Below are 17,233 nucleotides of genomic sequence, written 5' to 3'. Positions count from 1 at the left end.
GCAGTTATATTCATTTCACACTTAAATTTAACCAGTATTTACCGTTACTCTCTCAAAAAGTAATTGAATTATGCTACCAATTACTGCATTATATAAGTACTTAGTTACTAGAAAAAGTAACTGTTGCACTACTTTAAAATGTCTGCTTTAATGCTCTTTCTAATGCACACTTAGCATATTATTTTACTGACAAGTGTCAAATTTTTATCTATCATTGTACCCATTATCACTAATGAATATTTTCTGGTTTCTTTACTCCTCTCTGACAGTAAACTGAATATTTTTGAGTTGTGGACAAAACAAGAAATACTGATCAACATTTTCTGACATTTTATGGACCAAACAACTTATTGATTAGTGGAAAAATTATGACAGATTTATCACTAGGTCTAAAAATGTGAAAAACCTTTATTTTCAATTGACAAGATTGTGATTGGTTTTATTTCCTCTCATCAGGAAAACGATCCGTAACATTTTAGCAAACTGAATTATAAGAGATAGTACAAAATTTCTTCCATTGTCTCTTTATGTATTTGGCGACCTGACTAAAATTTCCTGTGACCCACCTGTGGGTCCCGACCCAGTGTTTGGGAATGACTGATATAGAGGCATCAGTAGTAACTCAAGACTGTTTCATGTAGTACGTTTAAATTTGTTACTAGACATATCTGAATAAGCCCAGTTTTCTAATTGTTTGCCTTATTCTTATTGAGCCATCAAATATTTGATAGATTCCTTAAAAACACACCTGCAGTTGCATCTAAATTAGAATGACACATTTACATGAATCAGTGTTTGATGTTTTTATAGGAGGCACATCAGCGCCTCGCTAAAGCATTTTGCTCAGTTTATCTCTTATAAAGCTCCAATAATATTTCCAGACAGGATTAAGGTATTTTCCAAAAATCCCAGATCACCATGATGTGTATTCTGATGCAGTTCAGATTTGAGGATTGTGCAGCCCTGGCAGTCTCTGAGTGTTTTCTAGTTATTTGTCTCAGTCATCTGGACAGCTACAGCAGTGTCTTGTCTTTACTGTCCCTTTTAGAGCGTCACAATTTTAATCTTTTCAACATGAAAAATTTTAATGCAAAACTTTTTATTAATCGCATTGCATATTGCAGTTTCAGTCAAAATAATCACTTTCTTTTACCAAATCGTGCAGCCCTATTTTCGGGTATCTCAGCTTTCAGGGGTCTGCAGAGGTGAGTGACCTTTGGCCTGTTCATACAGGTTTTCAGAGGTAGATTCTATTCTATATCTATCTGTTTCTATTCTCCTGCAGTATGTCTGTGTAAATATGTGCGTCAGTGTCTGCTGGTACTACCGCCTGCTAAAATGTTGATTTCCTTTGTTTTATCCATCGCCTCTGGCTCTCAGACCTCGCGCCCTCGTTCTGCCGAGTACGTCTCGTACAGCAGGATGTTGTGCGTAATGGGAAAAGGTGTAATTTCAAATGAAAAATTGGCGCACGCAGTATAGAACAGCCTCCAGCGTGATTACTTTCAAACAGCTCCCTGTAGGGCCTCGAGGACTACAGCTCGGAGTCAGACAGCGGATGGAAAAAGTGGAGGAGGCAGAGGCTTGAAACGTGGCGATATTTGTGTTTAAAAAGTAGAAATGTCTTGTGGATATTCGTTGAAACGCTTCTTGTTTACACTCTGTTTATGTGCTGTTTTCTGATCCTTGTTTGCTTCGTCTCCGTCAGGCCCGTACTGAGGTTTTGGTTCTTCGTTTGGACCTCAGATCTCTCTGGGAGTTTTCCTCCCTTGTTTAACTGTGATTAACTGAGATCCAAATAAGCTTTTCCTGACTTGATTATGCACAGCCCTCTGGGAGAATGTGTCCCCTGACATTTGATTCAATGATCATCTGTTTTCCTTAACTGTGGATTTATAGGGATAGTCAGGATTATTTGAAGTGGGGTTATATGAGGTACTTGTCCATAGTCAGTGTATTACATGCAGTAGATGGTGGTCGACACAGACCTCAAGTTTGGAGAAGCAGCAGGAGTACTGGTGTAGGAAGCTAAGTTATGTATTGCTGTGTATTTTACACAACTAAAAACAACTATCAGTTTAAGTTTATGCTATATTTAGAATATTTTCACTGCTTTACTTTGTGGTCAGACAGCCTTTTCTGATAGGAAACCATTGTTATTTAACCCAAATATTGTTCTCTCTAAAGCCACCAGTCTCCATGGACAAAATCAGTAATTTTACCTGCAGAAGAAAGAGTTGTTGGTCGATCGCTTTCTTGATCTTTTAGTTTGTTTGTGTTACTGTGTGACTTCAGTGTTTTAAATGGTTAGTTTGCATTCACTGATATCACCCCACTATGCAAACAACCTGACAGATGGAGGCAGCAATAGACCAGCGAACCCTGTGTTCTGTGAAGTAAAATTAGTATTTTTGCAAAAGGAGTTTGGCTGAGAGTCATATTTGCCTCACAAAGAACTGAATCCAGAATCCAGACAAGATATTTAGTGTTCAAACTGATTAAGTATTTACTTTCTACCTGACTTAGAAAAGAATTTACAAGCCCTTTAGCAAGTCATACTTTACAACGACACAGCCAATCACAATGAAGGAGTGGAAATATTCGTTTTATAAATCAACACCGGTAATTATTACTAATCTTTATCACTTATTTTCATCTTTATCACTTCAAAAAAGAAGTTGAAGCAAAAAAATAAAAAATAAAACCAGTTTTAGTCAGAATTGATTTTCCGTCATTAAGGAGATTTTTCACCGAAAATTCAGTCATTATCTACTCACCCTCATGGTGATTGAAGGTCGGGTTTAGTTTGTTAGTCCACACCAGGCGAGCAGTTTTTTTTTTCTGTTGTTTATTACGTTTTAAAACTGGTCACCATTCATTTCAATTGTTTGGGAGATTCTGCAACACTGTTTTCCTGTGAAACTCCAGCAGTGTTTTGTGGACTAACAAAATAAAACTGACCTTCAGTTAGGGCTGGGCGGTATACCGGTTCGTACCGAAAACTGGTCTTTATTTTCGTTATGATATTAATTTTTCATATACCGTCATACCGGTGAATAGCCCAAACAACGTCCGGAACGTGCGCGGCGGAAAGTGTTTCAGCGGGGACCCATTTCACTGCTGCACACCAACACCAAAGGCGTGCTTGCTTGAGCGTGTGTACTAGGAATGTTCCATGGCAACTAATTTCTCTGTTGATTAGATGCAAAATTTAATTTAGAATAGTCACTAAGAAAACACAAGGCAGAATTTATTACTTTATAATATTAAACACTGTCCGAAAAAAATACTGTGTGTATTAAGAGCCATTTGAAGACGTTAATCACGGTCTACAATCGCCAAATCGTACTTTAAATGCCGCTGAAATGCGCGCTACTTCACAAACCTTACACGCTTACGTAGAGGAAGAGGACCGAAGAGGGTCACAGTGTCTGCAGGTAAAGGACCCAGAGCTAACGTTAGCTGCTAGCCCGACACACAGTGTGGCTAAGGTTAGCTGCCAGCCCGACACACAGTGTGGCTAACGTTAGCTGCTAGCCCGGCACACAGTGTGGCTAACGTTAGCTGCCAGCCCGACACACAATGTGGCTAACGTTAGCTGCTAGCCCGAAACACAGTGTGGCTAACGTTAGCAGCTAGTAGTAGCAGCAGCAGCAGCAGCTCTGCCTGCAGGTTTCTGTCTGTGTTTAATGTGGTCATGTTTCTCCAGTCGAGTGAATATATATCAGCTTATTCTGTCACAGTCTAGCTACATTCATCTGTCCGACTTCGCTGATGTAAACATCCGGTGTTGCCACGGCGATCGGTTCATACGCGCTGGGTGAGTCTGACTAGTGCCGTGCGGCATCATGCATGAATCAAATATTGACAGATATTGACAAATATTTCATTTTTAAATATTTTAAACGACTAGTATTTCTGGTGCCGACTAGCGTGGGTGGGGACGTTTAATTGTATAGTCGTCCATGTGATGGTAACCATACTTTGAAGGGGTCATGCTTTTACCTGTGTGTGGACATGACACATGACACATGAATCCTTATGACAGTGAAATGGACAAACAATCAACTGCAGTAATTCTGTTCTCAGTAGAAGAAAATGTGGGTAAGAACACTGTTGCATGAAAAAAAAAAATACAGTCAAATACCGTGAAACCGATATGATTTTTAAAAAGACCGTGATATGAAAATTTTGTCATACCGCCCAGCCCTACCTTCAGTCATCATGAGGATGAGTAGATAATGACTGAATTCTCATTTTTGAGTGAACTATCCCTTTAAGGGTGTGTCACATGTGAAATCTATTTTAGCTGCTGGATTGATTTCATGATGAGTTGTTGGTTGGTTGGACTCTTAACCAATAAGGGCGCAACTATTGATTATTTTCATTATTATTATTATTATTAACGTGTAGTGGCTGAGTTTGCAGAATGATGTCTGAAGTACCTGTCCAGTTGAGTTATTAACTGTTAAAACGTCTTGCCAAAGACTACAAATGTCTTTTTTTGGGTCTAGAAAACGAAGAAAAGCATCAAATCTGTGAGTTTAAGAAGCTGCAACCAGAGAATTATGTGAAAAGAAACAAATCTAAGTGTTGTTTACCTGCCTGTTAATGACCCTGGTGTTTGTTGTTGTTTTCCAGCTGAGGAGGTGGAGAGGTTGGCAGCGATGCGCTCTGATTCGCTGGTTCCAGGCACACACACGCCTCCTATTCGGCGGCGGAGCAAGTTCGCCACACTGGGACGTCTGTTTAAACCCTGGAAGTGGAGGAAGAAGAAGAGTGAAAAGTTCAAGCAGACCTCTGCAGGTCAGAACCAGAACACACAGCCAATACAACATCATCCCATTATCACCTCCTCTCCTCCCTGTAGTAATCTGCTTCACTCACCGAAGATAAATGTCTGGTGTTGCACGTAGCAGCAGCAGCATTGATGAATGGCGGCTCAGAGGTGCTGCCCTGCAGAGCCGGGGGGTGATATAAAGGCTGCAGCAAAGATCCGCTGTGTATGATTCTGGTTATTTAAGGCTGGCAAAGCAGCAGGAGGCTTTAGGTCAGCTGCTGCTTCATCAGCTGAGCCTGGTTATTACTGGGAGGTCTGGTTTGAAAGGACAAATCTATAATATGTTTACCGTAACAAATCATAACGTGACCGTGATATATCATCAGAGATTAAGGAAAAACTGGGGAGTTTGTGCAGAATTTGCATGTTTTCCAGTGATCATCGTGCCTGCATATGACTCCAGAGAAGAAATAACTCCATATCATAACAGGCTTATGTTTTCAGTCAAAATACTGATCATCCAGTTCAGTGCAGGGTTGACAGTGATTAGTTATCTGAGGTGGAGTATTTTTCTGATCAGGCATCTGAAATGGAGAGAGGTCAGAGCAAGGAGGCTGCACATGTGTATATATATACATATATATATATATATATATATATACACAGTGAGACGCCCTGAGCAGTTAGAGGCTCACTGCCTCGACAGAGCCCAGGAGGTGAACTGGCACAGCATCAGCTACCAGTTTGTGCTCCGTACTCCCCGAGCCAAGTCCTTATGGACTGAGCTACTGTTGCCCCGTAGTAGAAATGTTTAAAAAAAAAACCACACACACACATAAGCAACGTCAAATTATTGCAGTGAGGTCTGTGGTATATTTTCTGTATTGTAAGAGGTCTGCCCCAGTCAAAAAAAGGTTTTATTTATTAGTGGTTATCAAATAACAGACTAAAGTTGTAACTGTCATGTTTAATCTTGGGCTGCAACGCCTGTAAAATATGAGAAAATTGTAAAAATTGTCTCAGTTTCACGAGGTGATGTCTTTAAATGGCTTGTTTTGTCTAAAAACCCAAAGATACTCAGATGTGATTAAAAAAAACAGGAAATCTCCGTATATGAGAGGCTGAAATAGTCAAAATAGTTTAACAGTTTAATTCTCTTTTACTACTGGCCCAGTAAGGCAAGTGAGTTACTATATTTACTTGCCCAACATGGCATTTTACTTTCCTCAAACAAGTAGGCTTAATTTTGGCATGAGAAAAACTGGCATGGCCATGGAGTCCCCTGACCTCTGACCTCAAGATATCTGAATGAAAATGGTTGCAATGGAGACCCAAGAGTTTCCCCTTTACACACATGTCCACTTCCTGCTAATCCCACGTTTTAGGCAAAATTCACACAGTTTTGTGTTTGCAGTTTTATTCTATTCAAAAAAATTTTGCACAAAAATATCAAGAAATTATTTATAGGCCGTATCACTCAGCCCTGCTGTGAACCATACATACCCTCTGGCCCGATAAAACACTATATTAAAAAAAAAATCCTGTTTCCTCTCTCTGTGATTATGCACACATAATTTAATGTACTTGGAAGGAGTCCATTGATAACACATGGTGCTCACGACACGTACAGTATCTACCTGTGTGTGCTGCGTAATGTACAGTGTGTGTGTGATCTGCATACAGAGAGAGGAAGCAGGTCCCAGTCACCTGCTGTGACAGCTGGGAGAACAGCTTGTCTGTAGGAAGCCTCTCTTCAGCCCTCTGCTGCGTGTTTGTGTCTCTCACTGAGAACAGGATGTAGAGACACTCAGCCAGCTGAGAGACAACAACAGCCTCCATCCCTCCGTCCAAAACTCGAACGCTCTCCTCCGCCTCGCAGTTTACCGCTGACTGCATATTGTAGCTGAGAACCAGACATATGCACCAACAACCACAGTTTCCTCAGACAGTGACGCTAACGTGGCTCAGACGACACTGACAGTCAGCGTTTAAGCTAATGAGTTTCTGCAGTGAATTGTTCATAAAATCTTCCACAGCTGCTGTGTTCGCGTCTCTGATTAACCACAACATCTGAACAGAGTACAATAAATGTATATCATCTTCATTTTACCACAGATTCTACATTCTACCTTCTTCTTTACTTTGATGTGATTGGTCACATTTAGGGCTGCAACTAACAATTATTTTCATAATCAATTAATAGTTTGATTATTTTCTGGATTAATAGTTGTGTTAAAATGTCAGAAAATGGTGAAGAATGTCAACCAGTGTTTCCCAAACCCTAATGTGAAATCCTCAAATGTCTTGTTTTGTCGCCAACCCAAAGATATTCAGTTTACTGTCAGAAAGGAGTAAAGAAACCAAATATCTTTTTGGTTTCTTTACTTCTCTGTGATAAATATGTGTCAGATATTAACATTTCGGAAGCTAGAATAAGAGAATTGTGACTTTTTTTCTTAAAGAATGACTCAAATGATTAATTGATTATCAAAGTAGTTTGTGATTAATTTTATAATGGCTTATGTGATTAATCATTGCAGCTCTAGTCATATTCTGTCTTTATTTTAAACCTGCTTCCTCTCTCTGTATGCAGATCACACACACACTGTACATTATACAGCACACACAGGTAAATACTGTACGTGTTGTGAGTATCATGTGTTATTGACAGGCTCTTGCCAAAGTGCATTAAATTATGTGTGCATAATCACAGAGAAAGAAGCCAGGATATACAAGATTTTAGGTCTCCATAGAAACCATTTTCATCTGGATATCTTGAGGTCAAAGGTCAAGGGTCCTCTTGGCCAAAATTTAGCCCAACAATCATGACAAGGTACCAATGGATGTTTTAGGTCATCCAGTTTCATATATCTACATGATATATATCTTGATGATTTACACATTTTCCAGGGCTCAGCCATAAGGCTTGCTCACTTGTTTGGGAAAAGTAAAAGTGGTAAAAGAGAATTAAATGATTAAACTATTTTGATAGCCTGATTGATTGATTGATTGATTTAATTTTTCATGAAAAATGTTGTTTTCAGTCTCTCATATATTGAGATTTCCTGTTTTTCTCTGTTTATTTTCACATTAGACTGAGTGTCTTTGGGTTTTAGACAAAACAGGACATTTAAAGACATCACCTTGGACTTTATGAAACTGGGATGGACAATTTTCACAATTTTCTTATATTTTACAGGTGTTGCAGCCCAAGATTAAACATGACAATTACAACTTTATTCTGTTATAAATCAAACCCTTTACTGGGCAAATAACAACTGACTTTGGGAATGTTCGACCAGGCAAGTTTTTTTTTCTCAGCCATGGACCCCTTGCAATGCAGAATATATATCAGGGACCTCCTTGCAATAATTTGACATAGCCGTCTGTAAGGACTTCAGTAAAAACATTTTACAACTTAGAAAGTGAAGACATGACTGATGTGAGAGAAATAATGATTAAAATAAACATATTTCTGTCTGCTTTTTATAATGCAGTCATCTCCAGCATTAAACCACTGACAGGTGAAGTGATCATCTTGTTTCAGTGACATCTGTCATACAGTGGGATATATTAGGCAGCAAGTGAACAGTCAGCTCTTGAAGTTTACGTGTTGGAAGCAGGAAAAATGTGCAGCGTGACGATCTGAGAGATGACTGGGTCAGAACATCTCTGAAACACCTGCTCCTGTTGGGTGGAATAAGAAAATCCAGGCAGAGGGCAGATTCTCTGCGGATACAGACGCAGCCACAGACTTCCAGTGGGTTTGAAGTGATGACTGAGAGCGATTATTTTTATACCAGTCTATACACTGTGTGTGTGTTCATGGCAACGATGAGAGCAATATTATTATTCATATTTCATCAACTAAAATGTGCATCATAGCCTGCGTCTGTGGCTCGGTGCCTTTTCCTCTAAATCATGGCGGTGGCTCATCGTCTTAAGTCTCCAGGAGCTCGCAATGGATTCCAAAAAAAAAGTCTTCAGGAAAAAGAGAGGATTTAATAGCTGTGGCTCCAGACAGATTTTTCTTTCTTTTTTTGGACCAGAATGGTTCTTTTGATCATAAAAGTTGCAGACCCCTGTCCCAGATTCATCTGAGTCCTGTCTGTGAAACCCGCCCTCAATGTTTATGACCACAGAATGAATCACATGTGATGAATATGATGACAAACATGTCAACAACAACACTCTTTACTGGGCCTTTAAATGTGAAATTGTTTTGCGGCGCAGGTTAGTTTTGGTGGTACACAGTAATGGTTCATTTCCTGCTTGCTGAGCAGGGTTACATGAAATAACAAAATGTTTTAAAGAACTGAACTCTCTGTTTATTCCCACAAAGCTTCATATTGTTTTCTCACCTTTTGCTTTACCCTCGAGTCTTTTTAGTAATTGGCTGATTGTTATCGTCCCGTGTTTTTGCTGTGGATGATTTTCACATGTCTTGCATCCGACTAGTTTAATGAAAAGTTCTCCGGGCACCGTGACGTTAATGAGTGTCGGTCTCAGGAGGAGCGATGAGATGAAAATGATTCCTGTCAGATAACAAATGGAAATGGAACACAATTTACAGTTTTAATCCTAAAAGGCTTAAAAACTTTACTTAACAGTGGTTGAACATGTCATGAAAAGTAAATAAATATGGACCATATGAAGCTTAAAAAGGAAAACCGATCAAAGTTATACAAGTTTTATTAAAGGGGTAGTTTGTATTTATTGAAGCAGGGTTGTATGAGATACTCCATCTACCTACAGTAGATGGCGGTTGACGCGTCCCCAGTTTGGAGAAGCAGCAGGAGAACTATAGACCCTTTTAATGCGAATGATTGATGCGAATGTCACAGCTGGAGGCAAAATAAAGGAAAAAACTGGAGCTAAACACAGAGTATTGGCCACATAACCAAGCCTTCTTGCCATCTTGCTGTGTTTTTGGTGCCAGACTTGAAGTATTAATGGCTCAGAATTGAAGTTTTATTACATAAGAGTCAGAAAAAGAGAAGAAAGTGACAAAAAACAAAAAAACAAAAACAAAAGTTCAGAGACGTGTGAGACAACAAAGTAAACAAAATGAAGTCACAAAATGTCAAGAAAGGAAATATTCACACAGCTATTATTTTTCTTTATATTTTTCCTTTTAAACAGAAAAATACAACCAATCACCTTCTGAATTCAAGTTGATCTTTATTTTTACTGACCAACTTTAATTGCCTGGTTAACTCCATAAAACACATTTCCTCTTGGTCAGTCTTTCCACTGTTGTAACTATCACCACCTCTGGTTTGGTTGAAATAAATCCAATAAGTCACTACATTAAATGTGAAAATATTCTGGCTCTAATCCTCTGACTCGTCCTCTGCAGATAGTTGAATTAGCAAAATAAATTGACAAAAATCCCTGTCTATAATCAATCAATAAATTCATCCAATTCCCCGACATTATGATGAATGAATTTTTGATTGGTTAAGTTCTTACCAATGATCAATTAATTGTTAGTCCATTTGTTGAATAAGGAAAAAAAAATAAAATGAGTAACACTTCAGAAAAAACATGCCATTTGTGTCTAATTATTAGATTAATCAATTGTGAGCGCTTAAAACAATCAGTTAAAGAAAATGCACAAAATCTGCTGCCTCTGTTGCTCATGTCAACCTTAAGAGATACAACAGATGAAATGAAAAGGAAAGTTGTTCTAAAAATGAAGTAGAAATAGCAGAAAAGCTCATGTTTGAAATGAGGCGTCAGTGATTTCATGCTTTGAGATATGAACGATTAAATGAGGTGTTTGTGTGTATAAAAGTCTCTGTCCTGCAGACACGATGTGTTCATGTGTTTGGTTCTCTGTCTGAGATCCGAGGTTCAGTCACAAGATTCTTACCGAGGAGCAACAAACGTCTCCTGCGGACGACACATTCCTTTACCCTGACGAACGCTCCAAGTGTCCAGTTGTTGTTGCTGTTTATTTGACGTCATGTGTCCTCTGCTCCCTCAGTATTGGAGAGGAAAATGTCCACTCGCCAGAGCAGAGAAGAGCTCATCAAGAAGGGAGTCCTGAAGGAGGTTTATGAGAAAGGTGAGACGACAAAGGTGATGAGAACATGTGTCAAAAGAAAAGTTGTCATATCAGACAACATACAGCACTGATACAACATTTTTGGAACATCTGGTGGTTCTGGAACATCTGTTCTCAGTGGTATCGTCGTGAAATGATCTTATCAGGTTATTGTTAATGACTCCTCTATATTATCATTTTAAGGTGACAAAATTAATCATTGTAAAGCAACACAGTGAACGTCAGTTTGATTATTTTACATATGTACTTTTATAATCGGCATTGTCATGATATTGATTCGAAACAACGCACAAAATCAACAATTTCTAGACATCAGCTTTTGGCTTTTGTTTTGGTATAATTGGTTGAATGTCTTAACATGATTTTTTCAATTTAGAAAAAACTAGTTTGTTAACTGGAGCTTATGATGCTGTATTAGGGCCAATCAGAATCAGTACTGTCAGTTACAACAGCACAAACAGAAAATAGACAATAACATAAAAAAAACAACAATATAAAAACAGAAGAAACAATATACAAATGTGACTATTATTTAAGTGTGGGGAGGAAAAATTACAGAGCCAATGGAGGGAGGTAATATTCTGAGAAAAACCTTAGAATTTTCTAGATTAAAGTTCTACATTTATGAGCAAGAGAAACATAGATATTCTGTGAGATTCTAGTGATAAATTTACAAAAAAAACCCTGACAAATCTATGAGAAAAAAAACTGTGACGTCATTATATAGACTGACTGTCAGCACCTCCAGCTGTGACTTGACTTTCAGAGTCCCTGATTCGATCATCCACTGCAGGTATGAAACACAGCAAACAGCTGCATCTGTGGTGTGGTGAGATTGTTCCAAGCTGAAGTGATGTGGTGCCTTTTTCTTGCAAATTTATGACTTAATAATCAGAGAGAGTATGTAAGATTTTTCCCTGTAAATTTGTGATTTTTTTCTTGTGAATTTACCGCTTTAATCTCAGAGAATATCCAAATTTTTCCCATAAATTGAAGACGTTAATGTTGGAAAGTTTTCTTCTTGCACATTAATGACTTTATAATCTCAGAGAATATTCAAGTTTCTTTCTTGCAAATTTGTGTGTTTTTCCTCAGAAATGTATTACTTTAATCTCAGAGGATATCCAAGTTTATTTCTTGTACATTTAAGACTTAAACTTAGAAAATTCTGGGTTTTTGGCCCTGTGTGTTTTTTTTTTCTTTATCTACAATGGCCCCCATAAGCCATCATGGGAGCTTGGGCTGCAACTAATGATTATTTTTACTAATTATTACTGAATAATCTGTTAATTATTACTTCAATTAACTGATTAAACATTTGGTCTGAAAATGTCAAACTAATTAGGACACAACTTCACCATGTTTTCTTTGACATGTCTTGTTTTGTTTGACCAAAAGTTTAAAAGAATTAACCTACAATGATATAAAACAAACAAAATCAAATCCTCACAATGATTATAAATTGATAACGAAAACTGTTGGTGGCTAATTTTCTTGATTTTCGGTACTACTTGCAGCCCTGAGTTGTAGTTTGTTGATCCACATTTTTACTGTTTAAAAAAATAGAAGCAACAGTCTCTTCTGTCTCTGAACTTGTCTTTTGTTCCTCTGTGTCTGACTCTGCTCCTCCTGTTCATCTTTCTCCGCTCCCTGCTCCCTGTCTGTGTAGACGGCTCTTCCCCGGCTGTGCGAGAGGAGGTGAAGATGGAGAACGGGCGTTCTCCGGTTCTCGGCTCTGGCCTGTCAGAGCCTGACGGTGCTGAACTGATGGAAGGAGCAGCTGCAGCTGTAGGTAGGCAGCGGAGCCTCGCCACCATCGTCGTCTCATCCTTCACCTCGTATCGTAGCAACTGTTTTATGTCTTTATTTCTGCTCCTTAGGCTCTCTGGATTTTCAGATGCCAAGTGAGGGTGCATGTCAACAGGACCACACCCAAAAATCCATCCAGGCTCCGCCCACGAAGAAGTCCAGTGTGTATCCGGCTGACGGTTCAGAGTCGCCGCTCTCCAGACCTCCTACGCTACACAAACAACCTCCTGCACTACCGCCCAAACCCTTCAACAGGCTACCTAATCACATCGCAGGTGAGTTGGTCTCTGTGCATGCTCATGACTGTGTGTGTGACTCTGTGTGTGCACGTCTGACCCTCCCGCCTCCTCCCTCTGCGTGCAGACGGCGCCCCGGTGAAGCTGCCGTGCATGTCGGTGAAGTTGTCTCCTCCTCTACCTCCAAAGAAGCTCATGATCTCCGTACCTGCAGGGAGCATGGAGCCCCCTTCGCTCGCCTTCCAGAAGTGCCCCGCCCCTCCCAGCCATGCTCCAATGGGCGGGCACTCTCTGCAGTACGGCACACTACCCGTCCCCCTCCACCCGCCCAGCCGCATCATCGAGGAGCTCAACAAGACGCTGGCCCTCACCATGCAGAGGTTTGAGAGGTGAGGAGCAAAGAGTCTGAGTCGGTGTGGAAGTTCCTGAAATCAAAAATCCATATTTTTCCTCTTATTCTATCAAAGCTGATAAATAAATCTGCACTTAGAACTAACTTCAGCTTCCATTCAGTGCTTACACTGTTCCACTAACACAATTTAACCACCATAAGTCAAACCAGGCTGAAACAAGCATACATTGTGAGCGTGCACTGAGAACAAACAGCCCAGAACAGCTGATTGTCCAAAAGAGGATACTCCATCACAGAAAGAGTGAAACGAGAGGTTCTCGTCTCAGCTGTGGACCAAACCCTGCAGATTGAACCATATGAAAAATATAACGACAATATGATACGCTGGCACGTCGCCCTGTCCCAATAACTCATTTGGTAGAGCGTCCACCCCATGTCCTGAGGCCTCAGCAGCTGCGTCCAAGAATCTACTGGAACTACTTTCTTTCTAGTTCAAAGAAAATAGTTCCTAAATCTGGTTTCTTTACTCCTCTTTTGACACTAAACTAAACTTTTGACAAACTAAAACATTTGAGGACGTCACCTTGGGCTATGGAAAACAGTGATCAACAGTTTTCAGCATTTTCTGACATTATTTATCAATCGATTAGAACATTTCTTTTTCTCCTTTTCTTTCTGAGAAGAAACTCTTTAGCGTGTTAAAAGTCATCCTCCCCAATTCCTAATAGTTTTTCACCTCTTTAAAACCTGAATAATTTTCTCTTTACTAGCATCTGCTCCTAACTTTGGGGGGAAATTCTTAGAAAATGTCATAATTCTCTTAGAATTTTGTCACTCTTTGTACCAGGAAGCTTTATGAATGTGGCCCCTGCTGTCAAATGGACGCTTACTGTTTACACCACCTCTCCTCCACCACTCACACCTCCACATCCATCAATATGATTGGCTGCCTGTCTGCAGGCAGGTGCTGTTGGTCATGGGAAAGTTTAGTGATGTGCTGTTTAAAATCACTCTTAAATTTCACACAGTTTTGATCTGTGTCTTCCCTGACTGACTGACTGCAGATTTTCTCTCCACTGGTTTGTTTAGCGCTGATGACAGATCAACAAATGAGTCAAAAACACTGGAGGGTTTGATTAGTCATAGCTGCCACGTTTGTGGACTTTTCGCTCTGTGCTGTCTCGTGTTATTTCACAGCTTCATGCCACACTGAACACACACGTCTGACCTCTTGCCCTTTTCCCACCAACCTGCAGCTCCATGATGCATGCGGTTCCCACGGTGATGATCGAGTGCGACGACGACAAAGAAAACCTCCCCAACGAGGCGGACTACGAGGACCTGCCCGGGATGTACAAGGACGAGGAAGAGGAGGACGAGGAGGAGGAGGAGGAGGAGGAAGACGACGAGGAGGAAGAAGAGGATGATGAGGAGGAAGATGAGGATGATACGTTGTTTACAAGTAGGTGTTTTTCTTCGGGCCTTCTCCTCATTCATATCTTTCTGCTGTGACTCTGATCATCTAAGAGTCGTCTGCTCTTATTAATTATAATATAGAATGTGTGCATATGTATGTATGAGCACGTGTGAACATGTTTCCATATGGTTAGAGACGTCACACATGACTGGAAGCACTCTGAGCTGCAGTTTGTTATCAGAGATGTGAATTATTTATCACAGAAGCATGTATATAATTTATTCAGTTCATTTATTTTGCACAAGTAATCTACACACACAATACATAATGCATAAGAAGAGGAAAAAGAATTATAAAGACATCTCACCAAGAAAAAAACAAGAGAAAGAAAAATTAAAGCTGCAACAATAGATTTTATTTTTTATTTATTTATTTATACTGTCTGGCGCATTTTGTTGAGATGAAGAGGAGACACAGGAGAGGGAGGAGGGAGCGCTTCCAGTGGCGTCCAGTGAGAGCGGTGCAGACAGAGGCAGGAGGAGAAAGAAAACGGAGGAAAGTTACAGCGGCAGCTCCTTGATGCCAAAAATGAAACATACGTGCGTCCTAATGAGATGTATAGATCGATAGACTTCCATTGATTGTTTTCCGATTTATGTTTAGCTTTTTACAGATGCAGGCCGTCTGAACCGATGCGCTCATATCTTACACATTAAAGCCTTACATCGTTACATCCCTAATATTGACCAGTTTGTCGCTAACGTTTGTCACTCTGATGTTTTGTGCTGGACGGGTGATTGATCCAGACAGTAAATATGTTGTAAAAATCAAAACTAAGAGGTCAAAAAAGCCTAAAAAGCTTTCTAAACCTGCTGCAAAGTCTCTGTAGGCTGTCACTGGATGTTTCCATCAACATATTTTTTGGCTCATATTGAAGTATAGCGTTAGAAAAGGTTGATGGAAACATTTGATCAAAAATCGCGGTATGGCCTGCTGCAATTTTCAAATCACAGAGGGTGTAATACTTATTAAAGGTGAAACATGAGTCAAAATAGGATTTTTTTTAATATTGTCTTGCTGCAGACATGTCCTGACCTACACATGATATTCTATAGACTTAATTGTGTAATATGCAACAACGTACACACAAACATAACCCTTTCAATCATCACTTATGATCCACTAGAAGTGTTTAGTGGTGTCTGGGTCTGCAGAGACGCTGCCCTCTGCCTATATTTCTTTATTTATTTTTTTTATCATTTTGCTGCCCTCAGGACAGTTTACCATCCCAGAATGTTGGTATTTGACGTCATGGAAATGAGACACATAAATCTGCTATTTTTCTGGTGCATTTAAGAACAACTCAGATAAATCCTAGTGATGCTGCCTGAGCTTGAAAAACTTTTTCTGTTTTGATGTAGCAAACATTTAACTGAGCGGTTTCCTCTGACAGTCAGTAGTACATCCATGACGGCTCCACACCGATCAGACGTAACCTGCTTCACATTAATACATGAAACTAACAGAAATGTCAGATTTCTGTCCTGTTTTCTACTTTAGTTTTTCACAGTTTGAGATTCAGCTAATTTTTATTCTGTCATCGTGTTGCGCCCTCTTCTTCTGCAGTGGTATTGTGGTTTTCCAACAGGGAAATTGGCATCACCTATTGCTTATCTTTCAACCAACACCTAAAAATCATGTAATGTCAAAAGAAATGGAATGGAAACAAGGTTTCATTCATATTTAATTTTGCTGATTCACTCAAAATTTGGTTAGAATTTGTAATACAATTGGATAGAAACACAGGAATATTTGATTCATTTTTACAGAAAAATATTGCTTTAAAACATGAATTAAATCCAGTCAATAAATTCTAAAAAAGTTTTGTATACTGGGTTTTCCTCAGTGTGTAATGTTTTGCCTGAAATCAACAGAGCCTCTGCTATTTACATCATATTACACTTTTATGAAATATGTTAAGCTTCAGGGAAAACAAGCACTTACAAGAGTGAGCCGATGGTTTAGAGCTTTATCTCAAATCTAAATAGATCACAAGACGGAGATGAAATGCATCTGGAGTTTCTGCCTCGAGGAAAACCCTGAAATAAAAACAATAAAATGGGAAAAAATAAGAACAAGATGATAAATAACTATCAGAATTATGTTGGGTGTCAGAGGAAAATCTCTCCAGGCTCCTTACAGTCAGCTTGTTAAGTGAGTTCAGCCTGAATCTGCACGATAAAAATCCGTATTAACACACAACATCCATTTTCCCTCTTGTATGACCACTGAAGGCACACTGGCCATGAAGGTTTTACGAAAGGACTCTCTGGCCATCAAGCTGAGCAATCGTCCGTCGAAGAGGGAGCTGGAGGAGAAGAACATCCTGCCGCTGCAGTCGGACCAGGAGAGGCTCGAGTCTCGGCAACAAACGGCCACCAAACTGACCAGGTGAGCCCGGTCGCCTGAACCCCACGTTAAAAGCTGTGATGGATGTGACGCGGCTGCTGCAGGGAGCAGGTGATGGATGATGAGTCATGATGGAGGGAGGAGGAGGAGGGAGATTAAA

General features: G+C 39.7%; 1 protein-coding gene across 2 annotated transcripts in view; it reads left to right on the top strand.

Annotated features, from left to right (window-relative positions):
- phactr1 (phosphatase and actin regulator 1) overlaps window positions 1–17,233 on the top strand; it is a 56,789-nt gene that overhangs the window by 31,160 nt on the left and 8,396 nt on the right. For both annotated transcript variants that reach the window (XM_084723509.1, XM_084723508.1), the window contains exons 2-8: window positions 4,642–4,806; window positions 10,770–10,850; window positions 12,520–12,642; window positions 12,731–12,934; window positions 13,023–13,284; window positions 14,504–14,709; window positions 16,959–17,115. In XM_084723509.1, the coding sequence (XP_084579635.1) occupies window positions 4,642–4,806; window positions 10,770–10,850; window positions 12,520–12,642; window positions 12,731–12,934; window positions 13,023–13,284; window positions 14,504–14,709; window positions 16,959–17,115 (1,198 nt within the window). The remainder of the gene's footprint in view (window positions 1–4,641; window positions 4,807–10,769; window positions 10,851–12,519; window positions 12,643–12,730; window positions 12,935–13,022; window positions 13,285–14,503; window positions 14,710–16,958; window positions 17,116–17,233) is intronic.

This window comes from Lutjanus erythropterus, chromosome 7, assembly GCF_056507025.1.
Source record: "Lutjanus erythropterus isolate fLutEry1 chromosome 7, fLutEry1.hap2, whole genome shotgun sequence".
Classification (NCBI taxonomy): domain Eukaryota; kingdom Metazoa; phylum Chordata; class Actinopteri; order Lutjaniformes; family Lutjanidae; genus Lutjanus; species Lutjanus erythropterus.
This window is presented reverse-complemented; position numbering and strand designations above follow the sequence as displayed.